Source organism: Pezoporus wallicus, unplaced genomic scaffold, assembly GCF_028554395.1.
Source record: "Pezoporus wallicus isolate ANWC-B61680 ecotype Strahan unplaced genomic scaffold, APGP_CSIRO_Pwel_v1 contig_5542, whole genome shotgun sequence".
NCBI lineage: Eukaryota > Metazoa > Chordata > Aves > Psittaciformes > Psittacidae > Pezoporus > Pezoporus wallicus.
The window spans coordinates 2686583-2699421 of NW_026640165.1; the positions used below are offsets into that span (position 1 = coordinate 2686583).

The window sequence follows — 12839 nt, forward strand, 5'->3', positions numbered from 1 at the left end:
GATACTGCATGTAGATTTCTAGACAACAGTTTTCTAGAATCTAATCTTGTCAGGGAGTTGGAACAGTCACTCACCAAATAAAAAAGTACCATTTGCTATACTCTTGCATTACTTGATCTAACCCATAAAATTCACAATTGCTTTACACCTGCAGGGAATTCCTCACAGATTTTCTTAACCAGCAGCATTGTGCAAACATCACAGAGGATATTAATATATAATAATACAGGAGCTGCAACACTGGATCCACCTATTACCTTGCCTAGCCTGGTGCCTAGCAGCAATTTAGTGTAAAAAAAAACCTCAAAAACTTAAAAAAACTTTACAAACTTAAGGAAAAAAAAAAAATCCAGACCCTGTTCTGCAACAGACTTGAGCAATATATAAAGATGTGTCTGAAGTCATGTGATGCAGAAGACCCTTGGGACCTTTCATTTTAAATATTGCATGTGAAAAATCTGTAAGAGTTGTTTACTACACATTGTTTTCTTCATTTTTGTAGATGCAACTATTAACACTTAAACAACATTCAGTCTTAAAATATTCAGACACTTAATTCTAAATCATTCTTAAAATATTCAGACACTTACTTCTAAATCTTGATTAGTTCAAGAAGCAAACCTTGCAAGTTAGCTATGTTGTATAAATCTGTAGGTCACATGGTAGCAAGGGTACATATGTATATGTTAAAAGGAAATGTATTTATTTCACATGTATCTTCTATAATTTCTGTGCTTTTCTGCTTCTCTGATGCTGCTGACATGTTCTTATGGGACAGCTCCTTTCTTTAAAACAAGAGTTTTCTTGCTAATAGGATACAATGTCGTAAACAAACCATCATAACTTTGTTCTGGGGTCAGATGAAAAGAGAAACTGTGCTGTGGGAGAGACGCATCCCACTTAAACCATGCCTTTGATAATAAAAGAGCTTATTGCTTGTTATAGAAATATAATCACGGTGCCAAATTTCCATCAGTATGAGTGTTTCCTTTTAGATGAAGTCAGTAAATAAGTAAGGCTGAAAATGAATAATGGTGAAAACAGTCAAAATGATATTAAAAGTCTTCTTTAGATCATTGCTTAGGTTTCACTTTTTTCTTATTTTGAAAAATTCAGGTTGAATAATGATATATTAAAAAGAAAATTATCTAGGTAGACAAATATTATAAAAGGATTAGATCTTTTGCATAAGAAGATGAATTGCACATCCTCCCACTTATTCTTTGTAACTAAGCTATCTATGCTAGTTACATTCACCAATTCTTTTTGAAAGGTTGTCTTTGTAGAGATAACCTTTTCTTAATTGAAAAGCTGCTCTATGCTGGCTCACATTCGAATCATAATTTAATTTGTAGAGATAATTTTAAAATTAATATTTTAACAGAAAACTTTTTTTACTTTCAGAATTGGAAGATGGCCAGAAACAGGCAATGGTTAGTGAAAGAACAGAAGCTTTTACTACATCCCGAAACTTGCTGATTTCTGCAGCAGATGCTATTGAAAGGATTATGTCTTCATACAAAGAGGTACTGTACAACTGTCAGACATGAAAGAGAAGAGAAAAAAAAAGTAAAAAAGAATTTACATTTAATATGGAATGTAAAATAACCCAATAGAATTTGCTGTTTTTAAAGGCAGATTCCATTGCAATTAAATCCATGGAGATCTTTGAATAGTTTGAGGTAGTTTGATTTTTAGAGTAAATTGACAAAAGTCTAAAGTGCACAGCTGCCAGCATGGTGCAACATGTGAGTATAATTTTTAATACCTGTGTTCAGATACCATCAGAGAGCAATAGAAGTTCCTGGAATGTGAATGATGAAGGTTCAAATTCCTCCTCTGTTTGGAGCACAGACCTGAATTCAGACTGTCTGCCTACAATGTTTGGGTAATCTTCTGTTGGAAGTGTCACAGAATCACAGAATGGTTTGAGTTGGAAGGGGCCTTTAAATATCACCTAGTTCCAAACCTCTCTGCAATGAGCAGGGATATCTTCCACTAGATGAGGTTGCTCAGCCCGGTCCAACCTGACCTTGAATGTTACCACGGATGGGGCATCTACCACCTCTCTGGGCAACATGTTCCAGTCATGTTTTGTATGAAACAAAAAGAGAATTGAATACTTATTTCTGGCCATCTAAACTACAGGGCCTGTTCAGTATCCTGCGAACCTGTTAAACTGTAAGTAATTTTGGAAAGTAGAGAAATTTCAGTAAAAAAATAAAATCCACCTTAGGACAGCAAATAGCCTGTAAGTACAAGAAGTTAATCTGGAACATCAGAGATGTTGTTTCAGGTCCTTACCCAAATGGCAGTAACGCTGGGCTTTCATCTGTGGTCTCTCCTTGGGGTTTCTCTCAGTGCTGGCTGTTAAGCAAAAGAAAAGTGAGGCAGTGCTGTTATTCTCCTCAACATTTCCTTCTGAATCTTGTTTATGCATTTTTTTTATTTGGTTTATGCTTGTCCCTTTGGTGGTGACTCCTTTTCCCAGTGCAGTGCAAGGAGGCACACATTAGCTTAGGCAGCTAATAAAAATCTATGGATTTTGTTACTTGGAGTCCAGCCATGATAGCTACAACTTTGTAAATTGGAGGAGGAGGGGTAGTTTGGCACCTTCAGATATGGACTCACTCTCACAAAGCCACAGTAGTTTTTTTTCAAGGAGTTCTAATGGATTGTGATTTAGACCTATGCTTCTTTTGCTGTTCCCCTGCTTGGCTTCTGCTCTCAAGATACTGCCAGATAACCTATTATACAGTGATGTAATTTCTGTTCTATTTTCAACATTGATGTAATTTATATAATGTACATGAGGACTTGCAAACACTGTGGTTTTATTTTTGGAAACAAAAATACCCACAAAGAAGTAGAAACAACTGCACAAATTCACTTCGTGAGATGTAGAATCTCACATAGTGAGATTTTAATCCAGACAGCATGGGATCAAAGACCGGTTCTGTGAATTTCCATCTTAATTTTACATATATACTTCCCTTCAAGGGACAGTGTGGTACTTTTACCACTCTGTTATTCATATCTCTTGATTCAGGCAGTTTCCAAAGGTCAGTGTACTTCAATCCACTTCAAATGGCAGTGAATTTCCAGTTCTTCCTTACCTGACCCACCAAAGCAGCCTTCTTCCAGTCAGTGTAATTCAGCATGCAGATGATGTGGGCTCAACTTTTTTTCACAGGTGGTAATATTTAGTGTTTTGACAAAGTGAGTTTGTAGGGTCATGGTTGAGAAGCTTTTTACAAGTTATGTTTCTTCTGGGTCACAGTGGTGCACGTTTTGTCCATCACATGCAGGATTCTCTCCATCAAATGCTAATGCTGATGTTGTGCAAAGGACTCAGTCTTAGCATGAGCTCCTGCTGAAACTGATAGGAAGACTCCAGTGTGGAGAATGATGTTACAGCTCCTGTATGCTACCTGCTGCCTCAAGTGGTGTTAGCTCTATACTTTTCACAGAGGTTAATGCAATTACCAATAGTGCAAAACAGTGTACAGCTGATGAAGTTGAAGCATTGAGTGACTACCCTTTTTTAACTGAGTTTTTCAGTATGTTTCATATTTGTTAACCTCCAGTGGCATGATGACCATGTGACCAGAACCAGCACTCACTTCTATATCTGGCACAACTAGTGAAATTTATTTAGGATTTTATATTGGAATTAAGTATGCCACCACAGGTGAACCAGTCATGAGCTGTATGCGTTTAACCACAGCAACCTAATGATTTTATAATCTTACACTCATTTTCTTGCTCCTCTTGTCTTGCTGTCTGCATTTAGTGTAAAAATTCGTCCTTTAAAAAACATCCAATAATACATGATAAAAATAATAATAAAAACATAATAATGTACAATAAATAAGATGCCAGGGTTTAATTCTTTCCTGCTAGTGGATGGAGGCAGTTCTCTGGGAACTCCTGGTGGTGTCACTGCCCATGAACAGGAAGTTATCGGGTCCAGAGATCTCTTGTTTCTGTCTTTACCAAGTGGAAGTTGTGACAAAAGGACCAAAAAATAAAGGGGAGAAAGCCTTTTAAGAGGCCTTACCTTCTTAAAAATGCCCTGTTCTAATCTGACATCTCAGATGTAGCTTGGGTACTCTGGCGTGCAGTTGACTGAAGAGTAATTGCTTTTTTGTTCCATATTTTAGATTAGGATGCTCTGGTATGCCATGCTTTACACAGAGAAGCACACCTTTCTCACAGAAGGTTTCATGAATACAGAGAAGCAAACAAATAATTATAGATGCCATTTTTTCTTCTGTGGACCTTTATTTTTCTGGGAAATGCAGAGATTTGTTTTTCTCATGTATGATAGGCTCTCTCTTTTTAGATATGCTAGCAGCTGTTCTCTTGTTGAAGTCTCTACGGATCCATGGAAAAGAGCAGCCACTGCAACCTCCTCATTTACTAGAGCTGTCATAGCTTACATTGACTGAAATCTGTCCCCTTTAAACTGTCTCTGTCTTCAGGCTGGCAGGAGCTGTGAGTGGCAAATGGTTTAACACAGAATCTTAAGGAATGAAAAGAGGTGTCCAAAGACATATCATTGATCATTCCAGAACAGCATTTGAGAATTATCACCACAGAATAGCTAGGAATGTTTTCCATGAATCCTTGGCCAAAAATTTAATTTCCAGAATTTGTGAAGTATAACTGAAATGAGGCATTTGCTCTTTCTCAGGTTACTGAGCTAGCAGGCTACACTGCCCGTGTCTACAACATGTTTTCAGTTTTTGATGAGGTGAAGAGAGGCATTTACAGAAGAAATGCTGTTATTCAAGAGTCTGAAAACAACAGCAAGAATGAAGATAAAGCAGAATTGCACATTGAAGGGCCCTTAGAAATCAAAGGTAATTAATTCATATTTGTGTGCATTTCCCTGTGTGTGAGGCCTGTGCAGTGGGACAGGAGGTGAGCAGAGGTTTTATTTCTGCAGCAAATCAGCCTCTCAGGCTTAATACCCCAGAGACCATGTGGCCTTCCATTTTAACCTCCTGCTATTTTGTAACTGTGTTTATGCAGTGCTTCTCTAATGCACAAAATTGCTCAAGTGTTTTCTGTAAATCTTTCAGTGAAAAAGGCATTTCAACTATACTGTAGTTGGTGGTGATATTATTCTTACATGGACAGTGCCTGCTTTCCTCAGACACCTCTTTTTTTTTTTTTCAGAAAGTGAGACTGTAAGATCTTCGTCTTCAAACACCTCATTACTTTGAGATAGGAGAGAAAAACACATTGGTTCAGCAGTTTCTGACAAAAATATGACTTTGTTTTCAGTGTCTAAAAATCAGCCAGTGCTCATTTTTTCATGATTAAGTGGGAATTTTCAACTGAAAATGAAAGTCTAACAACTTTACACTTCCCCATACCACTCAAATGATCTGATTAATACATACCTTATCCTTGCTGTCCCTGTCCTGTATCTTTCTGATGCTAATATTTGTCTCCACCCTCCCCAAAGCATTTTCTGTGTACATCCGTTCCTTATTGTGCTCCATTATGTGTCACCTCTGTCTTCCTTTTGTGTCCAGCTTCAATGTGAAGTCCTTAAAGGCAGCTTTTGCAGTGGGCTTTTCCTAATTTTCCCAACAGATCCCTTCTGCTTCTTCCCTCTGTGGTTTTGAAAAAACTCTTCTGAAAACTTAAACCTCAGTAGAGTTGAAGGCACCGAAGTGCTCTTTATGAAATAACTCTTTTTTAGCAATTTCAACAGTCCTGCCCTTCAGTTTAGATTTCTCAAAGGTTCTTCATAACAAACAATTTGACTGCATCATGGTGGTTAGCTGTGGAAATAGCTGATGTCTTAATCTTGTAGATCTTGGTAATATTTGGCTGACATTAAAAGAAATGGCATTTTCTAGCTGTTACATTTTGTCATGTACAAGAAACAAAGTCTGCGGTTCCTGGAGCAACAGAGTAATCTGGGGGCTCTTTTTAGAAACGCGTATCTGAGCTGTATTTGACTTGGAAACAAAACCGAATACAGTTCAGCTATGTAAGCATACTGTTCACGTTCCCTTTGGGTCTAGTATACATATACCCCGTTCCTTTTTATTTTGCAGCCTTTTCCCAAGGCTTGATTCTACTACAGTCACTCATTTCATTCAGCCTGAATTCCTTCTAAGTCATGGTGACTAGCGTTTGTTCCTGAGTGGTTGTAGGCTCTCAGAGGCAGCCAGCCAAGCTCAAGCATTGTGCACATGGACTTAAGTAGAATTTAGGCCAGATGAATCTAGGCCACAGGCTGCACACTTTCTGTGACAAGTTCCATTGTCTTTTGGTCTTGATATTTGAGAAATCCCTGCAAAGTGGATTTGTATGTGGATAAAAGTACATGTGCTCACATATATGTATGTGTCCACATTGTTAGAAAATAAAAATCTTAATATTCAGCTTCCCCAAAGGCTCTTTGAACGCATACTACTTACTTGCTTTTGGATCATTGTCATGGTGCTGATACCGGGACAATATCTGCTATGAGTTTATGTAACTCAGGGATATTTATTTTGTGCCTTGCATTTACTGTTGTCAATAAGAGCATTGTGAAAATATGAAAACTAGAATATTTTTAACAGATAATATTATTGCCTTTTACATGGTGTGTGTAATAATTCCAAATTTTAAAGTTGAAATAGAATTTTGTACATCTTGTACAAATACTGCCAAATTGTATTTCTGATTACACATAAATATGCTTTAAATGCATTCAGACACTGTGCAATTAGGAAATGAGAATTAAGTTTAGCTAATACTTACTTAGCTTAATATTTTTTCTCATAGATTTATTTTAACTAGAATTTCTGCACTGTATCCAAATATTTTTTTATTTTTTTTTTTAACAGCAAAACTGTCTTGTTTCCCATAATCTCATGTTGGACACCACAGAACTGTTTTAAATAAAACTTGATTTAGGAATAAAGGAATGCTTGGGCTCATACATGGCACAGAAATTTTTGCCAGGTTGTTATAGTTTGGCAAAGTCAGAAGCAATTAAACAAAGAGCCTTTTAATGGAAAATGTAAAACTAGCCTTAACTGAAGGAAATGCTACCATATCCTTTTGTAATAAATTCAACTTTTCCGTAGCTCCATTTTATTTGTTCAGATTAATCTCAGTTATAAAAGAAGCTGCCTTCTAATACAAAGAGAAATTTCTTTCGTTTGTATCTCGTCTGTAAAGATAATTTCTGATACTCGTCTAGGAGCCTGGCTGTTTGGTTTCTCTTAGAAAAGCCCATTAACAGGCGAAGAGTTGGCTTCTTTTTCTTTTTTTTTTTTCTGTTCCAGAAAAATTTATTTCAAAGTCTTTATGTTACAAAGTATCCAAATGTCTGCTGGAGGCTGTACATTTAAATTGGCCAGAAATCCAAATAGTAAGTGTAGCTACTACAGTGAAATGTTATATGGGTTTCCACAAATACTTGCAAGACATGTCTACAGTGTCTGTGGCTTCAAAAAGACATGGAAGTGAGCCATTAAATGTTTTCTCCTTTGCTCTTGTTGCTGAAGGAGACTGAGCTGGGCTCCAAGTTTGAGACCTGCTAGTAAAAGTAGATTCCATTTTCTAATTAAATCCTCAAGAGAAAGTAAACTGGTCTGCCTGTGGCTAGGCCATCCTTGAACTTTTTTACTGGTTGATATTAACTATCTATTAAGAACAAAATACAGTAAATGCAGGTAGATTGTGAATAAACATGTCTTTATAGTGCATTTTGTATTTATGATGCCTACTGTGCATTATATTTTGGTCAAATTTAGAATTCATTGCACACTCTTGGCTACTGCTGTCAGTGTCTTTCTGAGTAGCTGAGATTTATTATCCAGATTTTCCACTAGGGGAACCTGGAGCACATGAAAGAGTGGCTTGAAACTCACCAAGTTATACTTCTCAGCCATGCATTGAGACTGTCACGTATTGTTGCTTAATGAAGGGTTTCACAAACTATTTTTTTTGTCCTTTCTAGGGCAAGTTATTGATGTTGATCATGGCATTATTTGTGAAAATGTTCCTATTATTACTCCGAATGGCGATGTGGTGGTTTCCAGACTGAACTTCAAAGTAAGATGATATGCAGGAATCTTCTGATTGTTGCCATCACATTAACATAAACAGCCCAGAATTCATGTACCTTATGTTAAGTACTTGGAGAAGCATATGGATAGAAGGGCAAGTCCAGAAAGGTAGGCATAGTATCTCAACAGAGGCAGACATATGTAGTTTATCCTGCTCAAAGAAAGAGAAGAGAGGACTTCTGGTGCTGTGGCTAAGGGAAAACTGACCTGCGATTTTCAAAGGTGCATATGGGAGTCTGCATCGATCTGTTCTTAATTTCAATGAAATTTGGATGCTTTACTCACACAGGCTCCTTTAAAAGTCTGCATTCACAGCACTAGTGAAAAAAAATGAATCTATAGTTTTGCTTTGCCACCACAAAGAGCAGTACTAACTAACAGTTGACAGCATAGTTCACAAGCCTAACTGTGGAGTCTTTACTCTGTAAAAACTTGTATTGTTTTTAAAAAGCTACTCCAGATACCACTCGGTCCCTGCTCACAATTTTGCTGGCTCACCTTTACTGAATTACTCACATATATATCCTAATCTTATGTATTAGTGCAGATGATATCACTTTAAAAAAGAGTCGGAGTTATCACAACACTTAACATGCATACTTCTAGCAGGTCCCTTAATTTAGCTAGAATGGAGTGTTCCTCTTGCCCCCTCTGTTGGTGTAAGAGTTAGCAACCAGGAGGACCGGGTCCTAGCTTTGGCAAAACTTGCAGTGGCTTCAGTGAGGGATTTCAAATTTGTAAAGTCACAACTGTATGGTCAAAGAGGCAGAAATATTTATGAGTTTTTGCTCAAGCGACATAACCAACAGAAAATATAATAGTCAATATAGTTATGTAAAGCATGGACAATGAGATTGTGATTTTGCATAAATATGCACACATATATAAACAGGGTAATATTCCAGTGAGTAAAACCAAGGCCATTGCAGCCGAAATAACACTTGTGATTAAGCAGGAAAGGGCAAAGTGAAGTAAATTTTCTGAATAGTTTGATTTGTCTCCCATTGCTTGAATTAATGGCACTGATGGGGATAGCATGCTTTGTATGCTGTTAACACCCTTGGACCTAATTTGCATTAGAATATTTGATTCTGACTGTGGTATATGAACATTGTGATATAATCAGTGTATTTTATAGAAATACTCAGACATTATAGAAATGATTTTCATTATTTCAACCCACATCTGATGCCACTGTTTCTAGAATAGCTGCATAAATATATACAGGTAATTAACGAAATGGGTTGATAATTTGATGCAAATGGACATGTAACTCCCTCTAGGGGTCTTAAACTACCTTGTGCCACATACACAGCATGGTAACGTGTTTGTGTTTTCATTGGTATTGTAGGTTGAGGAGGGGATGAACCTTTTAATCACTGGACCCAATGGCTGTGGAAAGAGTTCGCTCTTCAGAATTTTAAGTGGTCTGTGGCCTGTGTATGGAGGAGTTCTCTACAAACCCCCTCCACAGCATATGTTTTATATACCACAAAGGTATGTGTTTTGCTCAAGATGATATTTTTTGGTTATATATGAATTTTGACCCTGCTTCTCTCATTTTCCATCTGTAATATGTACAGCCAAGTTAAAAGGTGTTCAGCACAACCTCAGGTGTGTGGAGAGTGCTAAAGAAAAAATACTTTCTTTACATCCCCTGATCCAATCTTCAGTCATTGGGAATAGCTTGCTCACACTTGAGGTGGAGCCTATGCTTCCCTGATGGATGATTGGGATCATGGGGATGGACTAGAATCTGATAGAAATTTTAAGTAGAGCTAATAGATCTTTATTCTGACTTCACTTTAAAACTAAAGATCAAAACAAGTGAGAGTGCTTTGATTTCTAAATGCTGAATTATACAAAATAATTTTCAGAACTTCAATTTTTACACTACAAGAACAAAATCTAATTCAATATTAACTACAAATTGCCATTTTAATAATGTGTCCTCTTTTCACTAAGGGAAGCATGGCTTTTTTGTGCTTCGTTTGTATTCTGACCTGCTGTTGGAGTATCAGAACATCATTTAGTGCAATTGATTCCGGAGTATCCCCTTAGAGACTTCTAACTAGGCTGTTTTGCAAAAGCAAATTCAAACACTGAGGATCTTTGATTGCTTTCTATAGTTTGTTGCATCCCATGGGCAAAAGAAAAGTTCATGGTACAGTTTGTAGTTGTGTTTAAAAAGTACACGCTGTTAAGCTGAATGGAAAATATTAACTGATGAGTAGATTTTCCTTGCTACAGATGAAGGTAATACAGAATATTTATCTGTAATCTTTTCAAATATATGTATAATTTATTGCTGACCATTGTCATTTTTCTGAGCTACTCAATGGTTCCATTCAGGAATTTGGAGCAAAATGCTTTATTAAATGTTTTTCAAAAGAGCATTTCAGAATTCCCATTGTGCGGAACATTCTTAGAATCAGTTTTGTTCTTTGGCAGAACAAAAGCTATTCTGAATCTTTTTCTTGCAGAAAATCTTGAGTTTCAGCCACTTCTGTCTTCTGTGTGATCCCAACCCCTTCTCAGCTCCACATTGGAGGCTGGATTGTCTACAGCCCTTCCTCTTTACTTATGTCCCTTTATTCTGGTAAAGTGAACAGACTCGTATTGCGTTCAGGCAGATTTGCCAGAGTGCTTGTTGGGGGGATTGAATCACATCTGCTGAGTTTTCATTTCCATAAACATAGTTCTTTGTTAGCTGTTTCCCCTAATGTTGCAGAGCTGAGGGAGATTGTCCAACAGACTTCTTCTTTGGAATATTTCAAATTTTTTGGTCAGAGTCTGAGATTCAGCCAGTGTCTTTGCAACCCTCCGTGACCAAAGCCACGCAAGGGTTGGCATATCATCTTTGCAGTGTACCTTGAAAGTATCACTCATATGCAGTCCATCCTAATAGCTTTTCCCAGGATAAAGGGTGCTGCAGAGATGTCTTTGGGACCTCTAAGATATGTAGCCATTGCTTGGCTCTGTGGCTCTGTGTGAGCTCTGTGCTCCTGAAGGGTTTTTAAGGCAGCGCAGAGGTATTCCCTTCCCAAGGGACAGAGAAGAGTCTGGGTAAATGGGACAACAGTGTGACACAGAGCACTAATGCAAAACTGCATTAGAATTTGAATGTGGCTGAAGATTTTGAAATCTGCTTTTGGAGACAGTTTACCTGTGTCAGTATGGGTTCTGTAGGTTTGGAAGTGTGGCCTGTCAACAATGAGTGTCTTGTATTTGGAAAGGGACTGTGAGACTGCTTCTTGTTGGGATTTGTGGGTGAACATGCCTGAAGGGGTTGATTCAGGACAGCAATCAATCAGATTTGTTTGTTAGGATGTCCTTGTGGTGGATCCTGATTTGCTTTTTTGCCCAATACATTTGTTCTTTTGGCTTACAGTCTTAGATGAGTATCTGAGGCACTAAAAATGACTTGAAAGAGATCCAGTTTAAAATTGAATTTTATATATTTCTGGACCTGATTTATAACTGATCTGTTGGATTTTTAGGGCTTTTGTGTGTTTTGCCTTACGTGGTCCAGGCATTTTATTTTCTGCCGGTGTTCCACTTCTGAGTGTTTTAACAGTTCATTTATTTATGGGCTACATGCATTACACATTCAGTTGGGGTTTTTTGTCTGTTGCTGGCCTAGAATAGATTTAGAATTTCTGTAGTGGTTTGTAAATTATTCTGAAGTTCGAAAATGAACTGCTGCAACCATTTTGCTTATTAACCCTGTGCAAATTGCTGCTTGGTCAGAATCACCTTCTGTTTGCTTGGTTTTAGACATAAGTCTAAAACTTCAGGTGAAAAGGCAGGGCCCTGCCTACCTTTCATCATATATGTATTTCAACATAACTTTAGGGTAAACTTACATTCTGGACTGAGAAGATCTGGGAGGTGGTAGGACAGTATCACCTGGATTCAACCCACCTTACCCTTTTGTAGTCGGTTAGGTGAAAACTGTGGTATAGCAGAAGGATCTTGAATTGGTGGATGTCCATCAGAGCAGTCAGTTAGAATGACATCACTGTGTTTAAGTTTGTACATTATGTCTTTGGTCTAAGAACATAGTAGACAGCTCTCTGAGTGGACAGTTACCATTGAGCCTGGTAAGAGCTTACTCCTGCATGCCTGTGGCTGCATCGAATTCTGCATCAGTCCTCTCTGAGTCAAATGTAGGAACTTCATATGCACACAGTGAATGGTGAAGAATACTGTGACTACTAAGTAACAAAATACCCCACAGTAAATGGGAGCTCACTGAAAAGATTATTTTTTTCATCTCTGTTTGTAATGTTCTGGCGTAGTATTCCAGAAATGTGTGGGAAATACTGTGTCCTTGCCAAGCTGAAAAGCTACACGCAAAAGTATGAGTTATCAAAAGTGAATTATCTCATTGTATACTCCAAATATCAGCACTGCAAATGCTTTATAGTTAGCTTTATTTAGCAGTATGTAGGCAGCATGTAGGCTTTAAAACAGAGCCTTAGGCATATCTATCTTTTTACGCTTTTTGATTGCTTAGCATCATTATGTTAGGGTTTTTTTAGATTTTATTTGAATCAATGTGAGATTTCGTTTTTCTCCCCTTCTGTAGCGCCAGGCCGTGAAGAATTTGTCATTAATCAGTCACAGTTCTGGTGGATGCTGATGGGACAAACTGCCCTTTTGGGGGCAGGGAGAGAGAAGCCCAGGGATTTCTTCTCCAAGTGTGGCTCTGCCACTGTCTGTTCAGGCCTGTAAAAGAGGAGGGTGCTT

At 37.7% G+C, this 12839-nt stretch overlaps 1 protein-coding gene across 1 annotated transcript in view; it reads left to right on the forward strand.

Annotated features, from left to right (window-relative positions):
* Positions 1-12839, forward strand: part of ABCD2 (ATP binding cassette subfamily D member 2) — a 48918-nt gene that overhangs the window by 5683 nt on the left and 30396 nt on the right. Inside the window, exons 3-6 of the mRNA XM_057417914.1 lie at positions 1405-1526; positions 4697-4865; positions 7979-8073; positions 9439-9584. Of these exons, the coding sequence (XP_057273897.1) occupies positions 1405-1526; positions 4697-4865; positions 7979-8073; positions 9439-9584 (532 nt within the window). The remainder of the gene's footprint in view (positions 1-1404; positions 1527-4696; positions 4866-7978; positions 8074-9438; positions 9585-12839) is intronic.